We start from the raw sequence: 21,367 nt of genomic DNA, 5'->3' as shown, positions 1-21,367 counted from the left end.
TGGCCTGAGATACAGGCCAGATGTATGGGAGGGTGAGAGGATTTACCAGAGACAGAGCAGGGAACAGAACAGGCAGACTGACTGAAATATACTGCCGAGGGGAGCAGTGGGCGAGACAGGAGAGGTCTGCCTCGCCCTGTGGGCATCTCCACTGCCAGCCAGGATCAAACCGGCACTTCAGAGGCTGCAGACAGTTCACAGCGTGGCGCTCAATTGCCTGCGCCACCAGGGAGGCCCTATTTGTTTTCTTTTTGTTGAATTGTATGAGCTCTTTACAGATCTTTGATATCAGTCCCTTGTCAAATATTTTCTCCCATTCAGTAGGGTGTCCCTTTGTTTTAATTATGGTTTAGTTCACATTGAAGAAACTTTTCAATTTGATGTAGTCCCAATTGTTTATATTCTCTTTTGTTTTCCTAGCTGCTGATTGCGCAAATACATCACTGAAGTTTATATCACAAAGTGTTTGCCTATGTTTTCTTCTATGTATTTTCATGGTTTCAGGTCTTACTCCAAGTCTTTCATCTATTTTGAGTTGACTTTTGTGTATGGCATGAGATAGTGGTCTAGTTTTATTCTTTTGCATGTGGAGGTCAAGTTTTGCCAACACTATTTGTTAAAGAGGCTTTCCTTGTTCCAGTGTATAGTCTTTGCTCCTTTGTTGTAGATTAACTTTCCAGTTAGGCGTGGGTTTATTTCTGGGCTCTCAATTCTTCTCCATTGGTCTATGTGTCTATTTTTGTCCAGTACTATGCTATTTTAATTATGATGGCTTTATAGAATAATTTGAAGTCTGGATATATCCATGAAGTCCTCATGTATCCATTAAGAATGGATATTGTCATTCTTCCTCTTTTTTGTCAGGATTGCTTTGGCTATTCAGTCATTTGTTGTTCCATATGAATTTCAGTAATGTTTGTTCCATTTCTTTGAAGAATGTTATTGAAATTTTTATTGGGATTGCATTAAATCTGCGTATTGCTTTGGGTAGGACAGCAATTATCACAGTATTGATTCTTTCAATATGTGAGTAGGGAATACCTTTCTATTTCTTTATGTCTCCTATTTCTTTTAACAATGTCTTGTAGTTTTCTTTGAATAGGTTCTTCACCTCTTGTTAACTTTATTTCTAGGTGTGTTTGTGTGTGTGTGTGTTTATTTATTTAGTATGACATAATACCTAATTTTCTGTTTCTCTATGTTCTATCTTTTCCCTGACTGCTATCCTAGGTCTACTGTTACTTTCTTGCCTAGTAATACCTCACCTTAAAAAAAAAATTAGGGAGACTAGTCCTGTCACTTTTAGTTCAAATCCTACATTTTAAACTTTTCTTAGGGTAATAGTCATAAATATTTCCAGTAACAGGATTATTCATGATAACAGAAATTGGAACTGTCCCTCCCTTCTAGATCCAGAATTTTCAGTTTCATCCCTGCTCTGTGTTTTATGTTTGTGTCCTTATGTCCATGAATGTCTTTTAAGTTTCTCATTTCATATTTTATATATCATGCTATGTATTCAAAAGAAAGGGTATATAAATCATGACTTTACTGTGCTCTTTTTTATTGTCTATGTTAGTTTGTGTATAAATTAAAAAACTTGGGTTTTATTTGCAGCCAGTTTCACTAATTAAAATCCCAATATACATTTGTTTTTATTTATTTTGTAACTTAAACATTTCTACTAAGCACTACATCTATAAAATTGTATACCACCAAAGGTGCCTTTTATCTTATCTATAAATGTTTAGAGACTTTTTTTTTTTTTTTTTTTTTTTTTAAAGATTTATTTATTGATTGATTGATACAAGCACTGGGTACAGTCAGAAGCGTGGGAGGGTGAGAGAATTCACCAGAATCAGAGCTGGGAGCAGAGCAGGCAGAAGGACCGAAGTTACACTGCTGAGGGGAGCAGCAGGCGGCAGGAGAGGTCTGCGCGCCATGCGGGACCCTTCTCCGGTGGCCGGGGAGCAGCTGGGGGTTGAACCGGTGCTGCAGAGGCTGTGGGCAGCCTCGCAACCCAGCGCTCAACCTCTGCGCCACCAGGGAGGCCCGAGACTTTTATTTTTAATGTTAAGGCAACATAATTGTAAGAACAGGCGTTAGAGTCAGATATTTTTAGTTTGAAATGAGTTCTGTTTATGATTGTGTGCCCTTGGTCAAAATAAATAATTTGTACTTAATAGGGTTGTGAAGGTAAAATGAGACAACATATACAAGTGCTTAGCACAATGCTTGACTCATAGTAAGCACTTGACACATAGTAAACACATTCCTATAGTTAGAAAGGATTCTGTTTTGATCCTTTTAAATTAAAGGATACAAAATTAAGTACTTTCAAGTTCTGTTTCTTTTCCCAATTATTTACTCACCTCATTACCACACCAGAGCATAGTTAACTATTGCTGCAAAACAAGCTACCCCCAAATTTAGTGATTAAAATAATGAAAACCTATTATTTCTTTTTTCATATTATAAAAGACTTATTCCCATAAAATACCATAATGTTTTAGGAAATTAAAGTCATAACATATATAAATATCACATCACATTACTCTGATAAAATGAACAATGCCAACATACCCTGGATTATTGGCTTCTGTTGTAGAATATGCTTGATCTAAATGAACAGAAGGGCATGCTTGCCCTTTCATTTTTTAATTAGCCTATTACCCTTTATTTTCTTGCTTTTTCTGAAGTATAATATTAAACCAAAAACATTTGCTTTAAAAAAATCATGAGGATGAAAAAAGTTCTGTAAATTTAGAACTTAATAAAATGTATCCTTTAAAATGATCTAAACTTAGTACTAAAATTCAGTACTAAATCAGAACTAAATGTTAGTTTCATCAAGCCCTTTGTCAAGATGAACTGTTATTTCTTAAGTTTCTGTAGGTTGGTCTCACCTGGGATAATTTATGCATCTGCATCCAGCTGGTTGCTGAACTGGGCTGGAAGTCTGAGGTGACTTTAGTCACATGGCTGGCAGTGAGTAGTGGATGGGACTGGGGCAGTTTGGTGCTCTTCCTGGTGGCATTTCATGCTCCCGTAAGCTAAGCTGGCTTCCTTATATCACAGTTTTGGGGCAGAAGACTTGTGGCAAAAGAGCATGGAGACAGAAGCATAAAGGTTTCTTAAAGCTTATGCTCTGGAACTTGTGTAACATCACTTTCACCACATTCAATGGGTCAACACAAGTCACAAAGTCAGCCCAGATTCAAAGGCTATAATGTGATATCCCCCTCATACCTGTTAGGATAGTTATTATCAAAAAGACAAGAAATAAAGAAAACCTTAGTATACAATTAGTGGGGATCTGTAAATTGAACTATGAAAACAGCATGGAAGTTCCTCTAACTACTAAAATAGAGCTATCTTTGCACACCATATATTAGAAGAGGGGGTAATACCCAAAATACATAAACATCTCCTACAATTCAAAATATATATAGCCTAATTTTAAAATAGAGGACTAAAAGGCATTTCCCAGGTTTATGGTCAACAGACACATGAAAATATGTTTTACTTTGCTTATCATTAGGGAAATATAGAGCAAAACCACAATAAGATTTCATCTCATACCATTTAGAATGGCTATTATCAAAAATTTAAGAAATAATGTGGGTGAGGCTGTGGAGAAAAAGGAAGGCTTGTGTACTACCTGTGGGAATGTAAATTGGTACAGCCACTATGGAAAATAGTATGGAGGTTCTTCAAAAAGTTAAAAATAGGGCTACCCAAATGGTCTATTAATCCCAGTTCTGTGTATTACTTGGAAAATATGAAAATACTAATTTGAAAAGATATATGCACTCTAATGTTCACTGAAGCATTATTTATAATAGCCAAGAAATGCAAAGAAACCAAGTAGTGGATGATGAATGGATAAAGAGATGTAGTCTATATACACAACAGAATAGTACTCAGTCATTAAAAAAAAAACCAAGATGAAATCTCACCATTTGTAATAAAATGGATGAATTTTGGGAGAATTATGCTAAACAAAGTATGTCAGAAGACAAATATGGACACTTGTGGAATACAAAGTGAAAAAAGCAAAGGAACAAACTAAACAAAAACTGTGGGAGCTTGTAATATTATGTGCCTCAATTATTCTGTGTCTTTGCCTTGATTATTCTATGCTTTGACTCATACCAGGGCAAAAGTTCTGGTATGAGGATCTATATATGCTGAAAACAGCATGTGTAGAAACAAGGAAAGTTTGAGATAAGAAACCTCCCAGGGCAAAAGACCTGGTATGAGGATTCATACCTGCTGAAAACAGCATGTGCAGAAACAGGGAAAGTTGAAGATAGGGAACCTCTCAGGGCAAAAGTTCTGGTGTGAGGATCTATACATGCCTGTGTGAGGATCCATACATCTATACAGCATGTGCACAAACAGCAATAGGTGTTATGGCTAGAGTAGCATAAACACTGAGACTTTCCTTGCCTTTCTCCTTATTTCTCAACCTTGGCTGGGGCCAAGGTTGGGTTACACATCCCCCATACATTTGTGCATTCCTCTTTTGCCTGCTTGCTTCTTTGATCTTTTTACTTTGTCTGATTCTAGTTAAAAACAAGACTGCCCTTGAAGCTGGGCTACACTTTCTTGGTTGAGTCCCTCCGGGCTTCTCATTGTTCTGGACATGGACTTTGAGTAATCCATTTTCATGCCTCCACCACACATTGTAACAAGACAAAAACCAAGCCATTAACTCTGAGAACTGAATGATGGTTACCAGAGGGGAAGAAATAGGGAGGGAATTGGTAGAGAGGCTGATTTCTTCATAGGGAATGGTGACAGGCCATTTGGTGGTGGGTGTGGTAAGATATTTGCAGTTGCTGAGATGTGCCTCCTGGCTTCTTGGTGTTTATACCAAAATGTAAGACACAAAAATGAAAGGAAGGGCTCTAAACAAAAAGAAGTCAACAACTGGTGGCTTGTGAAAATTCTCAGATACTCCAGATGGCAAATACTGCTAAAATAAGAAATGACTTCAAGGCAAAGACAAAACTTAGGGCACTTCCAGGAAAACATGGTCTAAAGATGAAGTTGAGGATATGACTATAAAATCCTTGAAGACTTTAGAAAGAACCAAGATTTAAACAATGAAGCTCATTAGAAAATTAATAGTGTTTTATCCAGTTGTCTCAGGAGAATACCAACTTAGAAGGGGCTTACTTTGAAGAGAGTTTTGGGTATGACTTCTGTTTATTAGCCAGAACTCCAATGAGATTTGTAGAAAACTCACAAAATTTAAACAATTATATTGGAAGAAACACTGCTAACTTAGACCGAAAGGAGAGCGAGTACAAAAGAAACCCTTGGACCTTTAAAATTCTACAAGCAAAAAGGGGTCTGATAAAACTACTCACCTGCAAATGTGTACTATTTTTCAAGAAAAAAAGAATAACTCAGAGGACAAAACCAAGAGGCCAGAGGACATGGCCAAGAGTCAAGACTTCCTATTATTCACAAGTCTTGAGTGAATCAAGGAACTGCCAGTCTCTTTCTAGTTAGATTTCAAATTGCTGACTCCTTCATGTCTTCTACTTCCCACTTTCCAAACAGGAGGGTATATAGCAATGATCCTTTATATGTCATGTCACTGTATGTTACACATGTGGTGAGAAAATGACTTCAGTTTACAGGTTTTCAGATCAAGAGGGCTATACTTGAGTTGTTATATTTGAGGAACTATATTCAAGGGACTTAAAGAGATGAAATTTCTGGAGGACTTAGAGGACTTGGGAGGCAGGTTTTGCATGTGGGGAAGGACATGAATCACTGGGGCCAGAGGTCACACTGTGGTAATCAATTTCCACAATGATTCCCCCCCCCACACACACACACATACACTGATGTCCACCTCAAGACAGGCATATCCTATGTAAGCCCTCCAAGATACTATCAGTGGTGGTAGTTGTGATCTAGGGAAAACAGAAGGTATGATGGTTTGTGACTACTGAGGCTAGGTTATAAAATACATTGATATGTGTGGCTCACATATGTGTTTCTTTCTCCCTTTTGAATTATTTGCTCTGGGAGAAGTCATTACCATGATATTAAGATACTCAAGCCATCTTACAGAGAGGCCTGCATGGTGAGAAATTGAGGCTTCCTGCTACTCACATGCCAGAGGACTGATTCTAACTACTAATCGCATGAGTGGGGCTATTTTGGAAGCATTTCCTCCAGCCACAGAGAAGTCTTAAATGACTGTACCAGATCCACCCAGCTAAGCTACTGCTGAATTCTCAAGTCTCAGAAACCATGAAATAATATTTTTTTAAATTATAATGGATATTAGCTAATATGCCATGTGTCATAATCTTATTTCTGTTGTGATATTAAAGGAATATTTGGAAATTCTGTTGAATGATATTTTCTCTATATTACACATTCAAAAAGTATGTACTTTTACCAGAACATTTTATTTCAAGAGTTACACTTTTTTCAAAAAGTAAAAACAACAGTTACTTCCCTGAGTATATAAAGAATCCTACAACAAAAGGCAATTACAAAATTAAGCCATTAGAGGTACATAATATGCATTCAATTATACTCTGTTACAAATTTATTCTTAAAAATCTCCTGCATTTGGGGACTTTAATGTTTCAAAAGAAAAAAAAAAAACAGCTCATTTTGCACCAGTGATGTCAGGGATGTCTGATCTGTCTTTATCAAATTCCAGAGCAATCTTTAAAGCAGTGCCATTAAGGCCAACAGATTGCATGTTACATATGATAGAAACAACTATTCCTCTTGGGGGAACCTTGTTGTTTATCGCTTTTGCATCCAGTTCTTCAGGAAGAACCAGCAGGACACTACTGGCACCCACTGCACCTCCTGTATGTGAGGCATAATGCCGTTGCTTCCTACAAGAACCATATGTTTGCTTCTTTTCTACAACTCCCCATGCCATTGCATATTTACCCTCTTTATCCCAGGACATCTCTGTATTAGGGACTGGTGTCCAAATCATAACCATTGTTTCTGGTTTGAGATATCCGGGCAAGAGATTTTCATTTGAGTTCTTAAACATTGCGACTTGGTAACCATACAGCATTGCATTCCCAAATTTCAGAAGGTCACCCACTGTAGACAGAAATCCACCACCAGCCCATTTATAGGAGTTATCCACGTAAGGTGTGTTCACAAGGCGTCTCTTTTTATTGTAAACATAAAATCTAAAATGAAATAAGAATGGTCATTAAAATTTTAATAGTCTATTATTGACTTTATACATGAAAATGAATAGGAAATGTGTTACATGAAACAGACTGTATTTCAATGAAGTGATGATAAATTCTCAGAAACTAACCACTAATTATCAGTCTGATGCAGATCCTAATGAAATACAGACAACTGAAAAAGCTACTTGAAATTACCTTGTGAATGAAAGCATAGAAAGAAGGGTGTCTTTCTATTGGCATGGATTTCCTATGTTTTGAGTATCAAACTTTTAATATCTGCAAAAATGTAGTGATTACTATTACACATTAAATATTTTCCCTGTGCATACACAGAAATACCTATCATTTGGCAGATATTCCTACCTCTTGAATTTAATGAATCATGTACCACATGTGAATTTTGTAACTAAAAGTATACATGTTTGGAAGTTTAGGAACAAGGTTACTATTTCCAAGGTGACTAGATCTCTTAGCTAAAAACGCCACAGAAATACCATATATAATGATATGATGGGGCACTTTCTTGGTGAGAGAAGCTGGAGTTAACAAACCTCAGTTTGAATCCCAACTCATTCCTACTAACCATGCTTATTTTATATGATTAACAAACACCTATACAGTTGTTACTATGTGTCAGGCATTATCCTAAGAACTATAGTTCAATATTAACTAATTTATTCCTATAACAATGTCAGGAGATACTATTATAATCTCTGCTTTATGGATGAGGAAATTGAGGCACAGAGAGTCTAAAGAACTCATTCAAAAATCACAGAGCTTGTAAGTGGCAGACTTGAATGCAAACACAGATGGTCTGGCATCCCTAATCAATGTTACCTCACTGCCTCAGCATTCTTTTTTTTTTTTTTAAAGATTTTATTTATTTATAGAAGAAGTGGGGAACAGTCAGATCTGCCTCAGCATTCTAATTTGTAAAATGGGGACAAAAATATCTAATTGCATTGTTAGGAATATATGTATAAAGCATTCTGTATATTTTCATAGGTACTTAATAAATGACAGTTGTTATTTACTCATGCATCAACAACTAATGATGGAGTGCTTACTATGTGCCAGGCACTATTTGGGATATAAAATGTTAAGCAAAAAAGACAAGTGCCTGACCTCATGAGGTTTCTATTCTAATATAAGGTGGCTGTACCACAATTACTATAGAAATGAAATCACAAGATGACAAAAAATAAACCTGCTCTCTCCCTTCATTGTAATGGCATCTATCCCTCTTAACTCTGCCCAATTTTCCCAGGTCTTTTTCAGTTTTCACTGGTTTTATTTGATAGTCTGTTCAAGCCTGAATCAGCCATTTCAACTATTTCAGCTGTGGTCTCACCAGCACTTTTGGATTCTTCCCTTCTGACCTCACACTACCCAAATCTACCAATCCTGAACAAATCTAGGCATCCTTTTCTAGGTTCCTTATCTTCCAAGAAAGGCTCCAGAAACTCATATAGCAAAAATGACTGCTATCAATTCATACCCTTGCTAAGGGTCTTCATTGCTATTATCACACCTTTTCATTCTTTTCCTGATTATTCTCTGGTATATCCTTCATAATAGCTATTCCCAATCTCTTCCACTCCCATGCCTGGACATTAGGCCAAGACAGCAGATAAAGTATTCCTTTGTTTTACTGAAAAGATTGAGGTCATGCAAGGAAAGCTAGAGATTTTGATTTTAATCTTTGTATCAATGATATAAATGCATTCCATATATTCTTTTTTTCCTTCTCTCTGATATTTAAGAAACTTCCCTACTGTTAAGACTAATTCTACTCCCTGCATCTTTGACTGCCTTTTTGCCTCTTTAACCTTTCTCCACCAGCTATACTTCCTTGTTATTTTATATCCTTGCAGTCCACTTTCCATGCAGAAGCCAGAGAGTGTGTATCCCTCTTCTCCCATCCATTTGAAATCCTCTGAAGATTACCAATATAAGGAAAACAAAACAAAAACCTGAATTTCTTCTTATCATAACCTGCACACAATCAATGGTCCTCTACTGAGGCAGTATCAGCACCCCAAGGGAAAATTTGGGAGGCATTTTTTAGTTGTCACAATTATTACAGGGCTCTTATTGACACTTAGTAGACCTGTCCTAAATGTCCAGTGATGTATGGCAAGTCCCATATAATGGAGCATTCTCTCATACCTTGCAAGACCTTCCCACCACGTACTCCTGTAAGTTAAAAAATCTATAACTAGCTGAGCCTAGAACCCTCTCCATTTTATATATAAGCACAAAGTACTTTTTGCACACTTTTTACTTTAAATTTTCCTGGAATTTGACCATTGTGAAAAATGAAGAAAGACTAAGCACTTTATTTTGCTCAAAACTTTAGTCAGAGGTGGCCACCAAGGGCATGAGTTGGGGCACCAATAGAATACACCTGTAATTGGTCCAACCACTATGGAGAGCTGTGTGGAGATTTCTGGAACTACTAAACATAGAGCTTCCATATGATCCAGCAATTCCACTCCTAGGTATTTACCCAAAGGACACAGAAACATCAATTCCAAAGAGCACCTGCACCCCTATGTTTATAGCAGCACTGTTTACAATAGCTAAGCTTTGGAAACAACCCAAATGCCCAAAAATAGATGACTGGATCAAGAAGATGTGGTACATATACACCATGGAATATTACTCAGCATTCAAAAAAGATAATTACATGCAATTTGCAGCAACATGGATGGCGCTGGAAGGGATCATGCTCAGCGAAATAAGCCAGAAAGAAAAAGAAAAATACCGGATGGTCTCACTCATAGCAGGAATCTAGAAAACTTAAATAAGGGACCAGGAAAATGAATAACTATAAGAAAGTGAAAATCAAAATCAACAAAAAACTATGAACCAGAGACACTCAGTGGGGGTGGGGGGTGGGGAGGGGAGGGATTGGGGTCAAAATAAGGGGGTTGCAATTGTATGGGGAATATAAAAATAAAATTTATTTAAAAAAAAGAATACACCTGTATTGGTCTGTATTTTGTTGTTGGGTTTACAACACTTTAAAGTATCTTAGGTTGCATCACTATGCATCTATGCATCTTTAGGGTATTAATTTACTATGTCTTCTAATGTTGTGAGTAAACTAAAATATTGAAATATTTGTTATTTACCATAAATTATATTCCTTTTTTCTTTATAAAGTACTGAGTATATGACTTATGACTTACATTTCAGAATATTAAAGGATATATTACAAAATATTTGTTAAATTAAGGGGCAGTGGATCTAATGGCATTGGGACTCACTTTCCATTATAATTTAGTTCCTGCTTACCTCTTTGATCTCACCTACACATCTTGCCTTGTTTTTTCATGGCAGACTTATCTCTGTATTTGCAACAAGGCAAGCTACCTTTCCTTATCATTTATGTCTCAGGTCAGCTGACATGGCCTAAATCCAAGATATTTTAAATATTCTCTCCATAACCTCTTCCTGTTACTCATTCCATTGCCCTAAAGTTCTTAAATTGTTTGTTTACATGTTCATTCATATCTTCCTATGGAAAGTTTCATAAGGGCAGGAATTTTATCTGCCTTGGTCACTGATGATTACCCTATCTAAAGCAGCATTTGCTATCCAGTCAATATTACACATGTTGAATGAATAAAGCATCATTGGTTGACCAAACATTAAATGGAGACATCTTACAGGGCATTAAAGAGACAATTAAAACCACATGCTGTGGCTGCTTTCAAGAGGTTAACAGTCCTTTCAGAAAGTTTTAAATTTCAAGTACTATATGAATCACCCGGGGATTTTGTTAAACTGCTTCAGTGGATCTCGGGAGGGACCCAAATTCTGCAATTCTAATAAGCTCCCAGGTGATGCCAATACTGCTGGTCCCTGAACCTCCCTTTCAGAGGCCAGGTTGTGGCGCAAAGTAGTTCAGTTTGAAGAAGAGAACTTGAAGGATAAGTGGCAACAGGTGGTGCTGAAGGACAAGGAGGCAGATCACAAAAGACTTTTTGTGCCATGCTAGTAACTTGGACTCTTTAATTTAGAAAATGCTCTAGTTTTCCATATCCTAAGGGAGAAAAAAAAACCTTGTAATTAGCTTTTTACCCTTATTATAGTTGCCAGCTACCAGTCCTTTCTTTCTAACTTAGTAACTACATAAAATAGTCTACACTTGGAGTTTCCACGCACACACTTCATTCTTAAAATCTAATTTCTATTCCCCCATTACTAATAAATAGCTCCCTTGTGGCTTATCAAGGATCTTCTAATTCCCTGTTTATAGTCCTCATCTTATTTGCTCCCTGTGGCACTGTCAACCAGCACCTGGGTGACACTCATTTCCCTCAAACCATTCTGCTCTGAACTTGCCCTTCCACATGTCAATCCTATGATTTACCCCTAACCCTCCAAACACCGGTAGGTTCCAGTTTCCTAAGTTTTATCTTCTATAGAGAAAACCACAAATCTGCATCTGTACAATAACCCTGTTATAAATTTATAATCGAATTTTCCATTAACATCAATAGTTTCTTGGCTTTGGAGATGGCAGGGAAGTTGTTTACCAGAATTATCTGTAGGTCTCCTCCCTCCCCAAGTTATATGCTCCCTTCAAAATTCACAACTTTGGAGGGGCTATGGGCATATACTACTTGAAAAGTGACTTCTCTTTCTTTTTTCAGTATTTCTTATGACAATAAGAAATCCACCTTATAATATTAGGTGCAGCAGGGCTGGTCACAAGTATGTGCTTTGAAGATAATAAGAAAAAGTCTACAGAGATTCTTAATATGCTCTCTTGAGAACCAATGACTTGATATGTCTCAAAATGATTGTCTGAAACTAATCTTTTCCAAACCTTCTCATAGTTCTCACCATTAAATCTTGGTTGATTGTCTTTGCCTCAACTCTCATATCCATTAAGATGCTAAATCCCATTTATTCAGATTCAGCCTCTGTGTCTTATTCTTTTCCCTTCCATTCCTTTTCTTTTTTTAAAGATTTATTTTTATTTATTTATACAAGCACTGGGTACAGTCAGAAGCACGGGAGGGTGAGAGAATTCACCAGAGCCAGAGCGGGGTGCAGAGCAGGCAGACTGAAGTACACTGCTGAGGGGAGCAAGGGGCAGCAGGAGAGGTCTGTGCGCCATGTGGGACCCTCCTCAGGTGGCCGGGGAGCAGCCGGGATCGAACTGGTGCTGCAGAGGCTGCTGGCAGCTTCGCAACCCAGCACTCAACCGCTCTGCCACCAGGGAGGCCCGTTCCCTTCCATTCCTATGGCCACTCCCATACTTTAGTCCACATTATTTTCTGCCTCAATTATGATTGCATTTATAATCCCAGCCAATCAAATCTAAAAGAAGCTAAACAATAGAAACATTTTTTCATTGAAAAATCTATTTTTTTGAGAGAGCGCTGAGCTTGTAAGTGGGAGAGAGCTACCTGTAAAGTTTAGCAAATAACAAGCTGTAACTTCCTTTTAATAGTTAAGCATTTCAAGCCACTTACATCAAAGCTGGAAATTAGGAATCCTCAATCACTCTGCTATTAAATATAAAAATGTGGAAAATCCTAGACTTTAATCTAGAATTCTAAACTCTAAATAGGCAGATTCTAGACTTTAACCTCTTGATTCCTTTTCACTGAGGACAAACTAATGGCTTTTCATAAAGAATATTTTGTTTTGCTAAATAATAAACCAGTATTTCAAATTCTCAAGGAATTGATATGCTTTAAAAAAGAATGGAACATAAGCATCAGTTCTTGGGTAAGTTACTTTGTGACTAAATAACTGATGGAATGAGGCCAGATGACAATCAGCCTCTACCTACTTATTTAAGAATCTCTAGATTCTGCACAAGAACATTATATAACAGAACTGTACATCTACAAACTTAGAAATTCAAAATACTTTTTTATTTTTGAAATGTTTCCTAAATGCCTCTAGAAATAATTATATACCACTTGGTATTTTATTGTTACAAGAAGTTTTAAAATTCAAAGAATTTAAAAGGCATGTTATAAAAAACAATCCCATCTTACACTTAGCTTTAACATTTGAATTGAACCTACTACTGGAGAGCTTGTCAGTTAAAGGCATAAAAAAAGCTTTTTAAAGAACAATACTTGACTTTGGAAGACAGAAACTCTTACTATAGAAAATAGGATAAAGAATAATAAAGATAATAGAAATTAGTGGTCATTTCCATACTGTTAAAATACAGCAAACACTTCAGAAAATACCTGCTTTGTTTTTGTTCTAACGCAATTATAAGGGATTTTTGTTGCAGCTATTATGCCAAACACAGAAAATATGAAAGGAATTTAATCATAAGCAGATGCACTAAGGAATCCCCTATCAACAGACTGAATCTTTCAGTGACTAGAACATTCACCTCCATTTTTCCTTGTGGATGCTTTCTTTAAAGGATTGTTTAATTTACCTGTCTATACAGAAGATATTTGCTATACAGAATCTATATATTTGCCTTTGCAAAATAATCATTTCTGTTATTCCACTTAAGAACACCCCAATTTATTCAGAACAATATATCCAGTTAAAAACTAATTTTCCTGCACCCCTAACAGTAAAGTGTGGCCTATGGCTAATACTATGACCAGAGAAGTATATTTACACATAATAGTATTTTGAAGAGAGATTCTGAGGAAATACCTTAAATAGGTGACAGACAGAGAGGCACTATTTTAAACACACACACATACACATACACACTGTGAAGAGATAAAGATGATAATTACTTTTGGGATTCAACAACTCTGAAAAGCCTTTGTCAGAACAGTATCAACATATTTATGCTTAGGACCAAGGAGGCAATAGACTATATAACAAAGCTGGAAACTTTTGCTGGAAATTTTATTTCCAGAAAAATGGTACCATAAGAAAAAGAATAAAAATACATGTAGTTAACTAGTTTTACTTAAAGGGAATTTTTATACAATTTTTAAAAAGATTTCTTTTATTCCCTGAACTCTCCCCTCAAAAGCTGGTGCCTTTCAACTCTTTTAAAATAATTATTACCAAAAAAGAAAAAAAGAGAGAATTAAGAGTTTTAGAGGCTCAAATAGATATTGTATCAAGTAAAATAAAATCAAAGGAAATGGATAGAACATTTTCCTAGGTAACAATGTTTCCTTCTCTTCCCTGTCCTATTTTATTTCAGCAGCCCATTTAGTCTAATTCAAATGAACAAACTATCCCTTTAGCACCACTGAGTACTACACCAAAATCTAAAAAAAAAAAAACACAACAAACTAGAGATGATAGGAACCTTTAACAGTATAAATGGAAACCACACCCTTTTTTCAAAGAATTGGAGACAGAATGAAAGTAACTTGTCGTATGCTATATATTGATTTTTGTGTAAGTCAAATTAACCACTCATTAAGAAACAATGATAAACTCTCATTAAGCAGCAAATGATAGCTGCTGTGCAGTCTGTACATTCATAGATTTCAGTAAAAAAGAGACTCAATGTTCTCTCTCTCTCTCTTTCTCTCTCTCTCTCTCTCACACACACACACACACACACACACAAGGCATGCATTATCAAATATCTACATCTAATCAAAATAAGGTGATGTATCTATGTCATCTGTATTAGAAAACTTTTAAAATTTAATTGATAACCTTTGGTGTTTGTCTACTTTTCTTACGGTTCTAATAGAATATAATGTTGAACCTAAAAAGAACAAACACTGAGTCTGAGGTGGTTGCGAATCACAGGACATTTAAAAAATTAAAATTCACTGCTTGCTGCTAACCTAATTTCTTTTAGATCCCAAAAATGTCTCTTTCAGGCTGCATTTAATTCCATTGAATGCATTTAATTCTGTTAAATAAGGTAGTAATTTAAAAATGATAATTATCTAAGTACAACAGAAGATTGGGGGGGAAAGCTACTATGAAAACAGTAAGATAAAACTAAAAAATATTCCCCATTTCACCTATTTCAAATGCCATTATGCCATTTAATATGTACTAGTGGAAATAGGCAAGGTAAAAACAATAATTGGCTTCTTAAATTTGTCTAACAAACCAAACAATGAGTAAAATGAAAAACACCACAGCCATAAAATTTATATTAGTTAACTACCCTCAAAATTTTCTTCCCATGCCTCTTCTACAAAACACAAATGAGAATTATGACAAAACTTTAGTTTGATTCATTTCAATAAAATGACTTTCAAACATTTACAGTGGAGAAACCTGGCAGGTATCATCTCAACAAAAACTTAAATTACTAGAAAATCTTTTTTTCTCACTATATAATTGGATAATTTGCAAAATTTAACTAAGATCTTTAGACTTGTTAAAAGCACTGTGCCAAAGTTAATTTACTGAATGCCCTTGTTTTCAGAAAACACATTTAAATAATTTTTGGGCCAAGAGATATAATACCTACAACTTATTTCTAAATGGTTCAGAAAAAAATAACAGGTAGTTAAGTCAACAGTGGTAAAATGATAACATTTGTGGAATCTGGGGAAATGGTATATGAGTATATATTCTATGTACTATTCTTGTAAACTTTAAGTATGAAATCATTTCAAAATAAGCTAAAAACAATTAAAATTCAATAAAAGGTAAAGAAAGCATTAGCTAAAACATATAAGGGATGACTGAAGAGTACATTATAGATACCCACGAGGGATGAAATTTCAGTTTAATTATTCATGTGCTTAAGTTATTATTACTATCTTTCATCTAAGGAACTACTTAGATGAAAAAATAGACATGTAGAAAAGTTCCAAAAATGTGATGAGTTGATTTTGGAATGAAGACAAGGAAAATTTGACTGTGAATAGACAACATACTGTTAAGATGTCATAAAGCTAGATACACCAGAAGGTATTCATTTACCTTGCTCTATTGTAAATCACTGGCTCATTTTCTTCCTGCACAGTTGTCAGCATATCCAAGTCATGGAATATTTTCTGCATATAATCCAAATATTTATATCCTGAAGCTCTTTCTACTATGGCTGCCAGTAGGGTATAGCCAAAAGTTGAATATAAAAACTGACTACCTTGAGACATCATCGTAAAGGGGGGGAAGAAAAGAAAATGCTTCATTATTATTTAAAAACATGTAAAATATTTTCCCACTGTAAACTGACATACCTTAAAAGTGGAATATTTTACTTCAGAATTTAAGAAAACATCAAGGATTATTTAATAACAATTTTTGTCAACTTTGCAAAGACCCTGCTTATTCCATGTCCCTAACAATAAAATGATCAGTATTCTTGAAATGTCACATGACTCTATTCCTTTTTATGATAATAAGCAAATAAATCCTACCATAAAACAAAACAAAAATCCTTCAAACTGCCAACAAAACAAGAAGGGATAGAAAAGCAAATTTGGTTGCTTGGGTTAACTATCCACTATTTAAGAAATAGTTGTAGATGTTATTTTAATAAAATATACGTAGGGATAAAAATGTTTCAAATGCATATCAAAATACTTTATGTATGTATACACGTATGTCTCTATATTGTTTCAAATACATAAATTAATACCACTTTAGATTCCTGAAAAGTAAATTATATGATCTGTATTAAAAATAGGGGGAAACTTATTTTTTAAGATAAAATCCACAATTATACACCTTTGCCCTTATTAAATATATATGTAACACAAATTCATAGCACACTTTTAAAATGGAAATGGAATAAAAGTACATAAAGATGGTAAATTTAAAGATACTAAGTAGTTTTAGCAGGTTTCATACTAAAAGAAATTCCAAAAAATGATAATTATCTTACAGATCTTTTTTTTGGAAATAAAATTGATGAACATTAATTTTTTTAAGAAATAAAGGCACAATTTGAATTTAATTTAAATTCTAACTAAATCCTAAAATACTAGCAATGTTTTATTATGTCCAGTTTGGTCCAGATTTTATTTGGAGAACTATTATTCCAACATTTCCCCATTATTTTTTCACAAATATTTTGATGCTGAGAATGCACTAAATGACTGGGTAGCTTCTGATGAGTAAATCTGAACAAGAGGCTGCCCGGATGCTAGGCTTTGTTAAGAACCATAGACTGATGACAACCATAGACTGATGACAGAATCCATGCCATTATCAACCACATTGAATGCATTCCTGATGGTATCATTTTGGATTTTCTGAAAATTACTCTACCATAATGACTTTGTTAAGAAAAAGAATTAAGGGCCTCCCTTAAATGGTGGCCTACAGCTTAAGTCTCAGTGCTATCACCCCTAGGGCCTGAGTTCCATCTCTGGCTAGGGAGCTAGTACACATATGGGGCAGCAAACCTCTCCAGTCTCACCTGCTGCTCCCCTCAGCAGTGTATTTCAGTCAATCTGCCTGTTCTGCTCCCCACTCTGTCTCTGGTGAATCCTTTCAACCTCCCATCCCCGCAACTTTGGCCTACACCCCAGATCTTCTAGGCCAAAAAAAAAAAAAAAAATCATTAAAAAAAAGAATTAATACTCACCAGGTTTGAAAAACAAAGGGTCATTTTTAAATAGTCTAAGGGATTCAATTGAATTTTCAAACTTTTCTTTCAAATATAGTTCACCTTGTTCAAAATCATTCTTTTTCTTGCCAGGTTTTGAATTCCGGCCTTTGGTTTCATTATCTTGCTCTATCTTAGCTTTAGAAAAGTCACTCTTTTCATTACTTTTGCCTTTTTCTTTTAACTCTTTTTCTTGGTCTGATTCCACTGTCCCCTTTGTCATTTTCAAGGCTTTATAGGCTTTCTCTTCTTTCACCTTTTTCATATCCTTTTCATAATGACGAATTCCACTTAAATGGGAAATCAATAATCTTGTTGTGACAGAAACCTGATAATAAAGACGTAAAAAATCATTTATAACACCAAACTGTATAATAAAAAGTTAGTAGCATTGGAATAATTTCTCAGTAATAATTTCCATTTTAAACTGCTGCTGAAAAAAAATGTCATGTAAAGATCTTTAGCCTCAAATTTCAGAAATACACACTTAATTGTCATCTAGATGAAAGAAGCCAATTAACAATAATGAAAAACCAACCAAAGATTCTTATGAACTTTTAAAAGCCATTTAGTATGCCATTAGTAAAATAAATTGTTAGCTCCATTACCTTTTCACCTTCATATTCTTTTTCTGGGAATTCAGGAACATAATGTTGTACTGGAATATCAAGATCCAATTTCCCTGCTTCCCACAATTTGGCAAGAGCAACCATGGTGAGGCTTTTGCTGATACTGGCAATTCTCATAACAGTCTCTGGCTTGCATGGCACACGATTCTCAACATCAGCATAACCTAAACCTATTTAAAAGAAAGCAAAAAGTCACTATTAAAAGGTTTAAAGGTCAAAGGAGTCTTCAAAAGCTACAAAACTACTTTAAAACATCTTGTTCTGCTTTTATTTTTTTTTAAAGATTTATTTATTTATGCATACAAGAGCTAGGGTAAAGGCCAGAGATGCTCGGGGTGAGAGGATTCACCAGAGACAAAGCGGGGAACAAAACAGATAGACTGGCTGGAAAACACTGCTGAGGGGAGCAGCATGCGACACGGGAGAGGTCTGCCTCGCCATGTGGGTTGCTCCCTGTCTGGCTGGGGATCGAACTCATGCTGCAGAGGCTGCGGATTGCTTCATAGTGCTGTGCTTAATCCCTTGCGCCACCAGGGAGGCCCCTTGTTCTGCTTTTAAAACTGCTCAGGTAAAAGAGCCTTAGCAACACAGACAAGTTCAACAGTTTAACCTTATAATTTAATGGAATTGTATCCTGTGCATAATAACTTTCCATCTGACACAGACACTAATTTTTCTTAGCATATCTAAACAATTTGGTTATTCCACATTTCAAGTAAATTCTACAATTTTAAAGAACACATCATGGCTCTTCTTCCAATTATATTTATGCTTGTTTTTTAGTGTATTTCCATGGAGTTCCTTAAAATAATAATCCAGTAAAAATGACTGTGAAAAGATGTCCTGCAAACCCAATTGAGCTAACCATCATCAATTTAATTCACCTGCAAGCCAGAAGAAAAATTAATTTCAATCACCTCCTAGGAAAAAAAGTGTAAAGTTTGGTTTCATCATCTGGATAGGTTGAAGGCATGGAATTCTAAGATATAAAGAATTGAGATGCGAAAAGATAAGGTGTACAATGATTGTTTTTAAACAGTAAATATGGATTATGCTGGAAAATATTTGCATAATAACAAAGCCCTTACCCATAAAACTGACAAATAATTTGTAATTACAATATTTTTCATCACTAAGATTGATTAGGCTATACCTGTACTTGGGAGAAGAATCCCCTTTCTTTAAATTCAAAGCCCTACAGTTCTCATCAACTTCTAAAACTATTACTTTCTTTAAATAATATCTGAAACATTTCCTAAAAAATACATTCCTCAAAATCTGGGAGGATGAACGGGCCAATTTGTGTAAATCCAGTTGTAAAGCATGCTTTGATAAAAGTACTTACAAAATGACTAAAAATTACTGTCCCAAAACTTCTAGCTTTTCATTAGAAAATAAATAGCTGAGATCTCTGCCTAGTTAAAAAAAGGAAGAAATGAATCGTAAATTCATAAAAGGACAAGGGATAAAGAACAGTGTGTATCATCAGTACTTAGTACTGTGCATTTCACAAGGAGGGCAATCAGTAAACTGGTGACTGAATTAAAAAAGAAAACCACAGTACCCAGTTTCCTGTATGCATAAATAAATCTTAAGATAAAAAGGAAACCACAAAATTCTGACGTTTTAGCAAGTCATAAGACTTAGCTACAGTTAACAGATTGTTCTATATAAAACTTTCAGAACAATAAATCCAATCATGATATTAGAGTGGGGGTAGAACTAAGCCAGCTTTAATTTATTCATTAGTCACACTTTAAACCTGGCTGTTTATAGAAAACCCAATACTTTATTCTTGTAGACGTTTATTCCACCCTATGTATGGCTTTATGTAAACTAAATACCATTTCATGGGAATCACTTCAAGTAGTAGAAAACATCAAGATATAACTGGCACAAAACAAGCCACTGAACAGCATTTTTCTGAGCCCACCTTCTGACCAGACTTCTTTTCCATCTACAGAGACTCCAACCACTACGCCGGGTGCGCCTACCTCATCCTAAAAGCAAAGGGCAGAGGCACAATTGAGACGCGCACGCCCACCGCCTTCCCCTCGGGCCTTCCCCGGCCCCGCCCCCTAGGCCCGGGCCCCGCCCCCTAAGCGAGGCCCCGCCCACCACAGCTGCGGCCGGGCCGGCGCGCCCCGCGAGGGGGCGTGGCCAGCTGGCACCCCGCGGGGAAGGGGCGGTCCCCGAGGCGGACGGTGACCTCCGCCCGGACTTGGGCAACCGCCCAAGAGCTTCTGAGGCCGGACAGCCAACCGGCAAACGGGAAGTCTCTCTCCGAGGCAGACCGCGGGCATCCATGGCCCGGGGTGGGGCTCACTGGGCCGCCTCGGGGTCCCGTTCGGGGCCGACGGCGCGGCCGGGGGCCGGGCCCGGGTCTGTGGCCGCACCTTGATCCTGTGGAGCAGGTCGCGGCTGCTGTCGATGGCTCTGGCGAAGCGCCCGGAGGGGAGCGGCGCCGGCGTCTGTGGAGACCGCGGGGCGAGGGGCTGCTCCTGGGGCGGCGGGGGCTTGGCCTGAGGCGACGCCTCCGGGTCGTGGTCCGCGGGGGGCGGCGCGGGGGCCGCGCCCCTCAGCCCCCCGGCCAGCTTCGCCCCGAGCGCCAGCCCCAGCCCCAGCCCCAGGCCCCCAACCCAGCCGGGACCCGGCGGCCGCAGCCCCGCTCGCTGGTGGGTCCCTCGCCGCCCGGAGCCCCAGCCCCAGCCCCCGAGGGTCGCGACCCGGGTCGTCACGGCTGACAGGAGCCGGTACATGGCGTCTCTGGCGAGACGGCAGCCTCGGGGCGCGCTCGGGCCGGCGAGCGGAGGCGGCGCGAGGAGGGGAGGGAAGCGGCGCTGAGGAGGCGCGAGGGGAGGGGGCCCGGGAAGGAGGAGGGGCCGCGCCAGACTCTAGTAGTCGACGCCCGCTGGTCAGAGCGCCGAGCGCATCGAGCGCTTCCCCTTCCTGTTTCTCTTTGCCTCGTCTTTTGCTTGGTCAGTCTTCATCTTGCCCCCGCTCTTTACCCCAACGACTTCCATCGAGTGCCACCTTCTCAG

The 21,367-nt window shown here is 37.3% G+C and overlaps 1 protein-coding gene across 4 annotated transcripts; it reads right to left on the bottom strand.

Annotated features, from left to right (window-relative positions):
* Positions 1-6,421: 6,421 nt before the first annotated feature.
* LACTB (lactamase beta) lies at positions 6,422-21,108 on the bottom strand. Of its 4 annotated transcripts, none has more exons than XM_037502644.2 (6): positions 20,723-21,104; positions 20,260-20,326; positions 18,306-18,496; positions 17,677-18,025; positions 16,065-16,230; positions 6,422-7,193 (listed from the first exon to the last, which is right to left on the bottom strand). In XM_037502644.2, the coding sequence occupies exons 1-6, from the start codon at positions 21,083-21,085 to the stop codon at positions 6,644-6,646; spliced, it is 1,686 nt and encodes a 561-aa protein (XP_037358541.1). In that variant the 5' UTR covers positions 21,086-21,104; the 3' UTR covers positions 6,422-6,643. The 4 variants fall into 4 exon arrangements, with proteins under 4 accessions (XP_037358541.1, XP_037358542.1, XP_037358543.1 ...); XM_054687887.1 differs by lacking the exon at positions 6,422-7,193 and adding an exon at positions 10,130-11,250 and having other exon boundaries at positions 20,723-21,108; XM_037502645.2 differs by lacking the exon at positions 16,065-16,230 and having other exon boundaries at positions 7,127-7,193; positions 20,723-21,107.
* Positions 21,109-21,367: the final 259 nt, after the last annotated feature.

The sequence above is a fragment of the Talpa occidentalis genome, unplaced genomic scaffold (assembly GCF_014898055.3).
Source record: "Talpa occidentalis isolate TD23 unplaced genomic scaffold, MPIMG_talOcc4v2.1 talOcc4.11, whole genome shotgun sequence".
NCBI lineage: Eukaryota > Metazoa > Chordata > Mammalia > Eulipotyphla > Talpidae > Talpa > Talpa occidentalis.
Note: the sequence above shows the minus strand (reverse complement) of the source record. Positions and strands in the feature narration are given on the sequence as shown.

What these genes read in the sequence shown, in the direction of transcription:
- LACTB (XM_037502644.2), bottom strand. Translation starts at nt 21,085, where the DNA reads ATGTACCGGCTCCTGTCAGCCGTGACGACCCGGGTCGCGACCCTCGGG. An exon ending in ACCTGCTCCACAGGATCAAG is followed by an intron (nt 20,327 to 20,722) that starts GTGCGGCCACAG and finishes CTTTGCTTTTAG; the next exon opens with GATGAGGTAGGCGCACCCGG. An exon ending in CCCTTTGTTTTTCAAACCTG is followed by an intron (nt 16,231 to 17,676) that starts GTGAGTATTAAT and finishes TGATGTCTCAAG; the next exon opens with GTAGTCAGTTTTTATATTCA.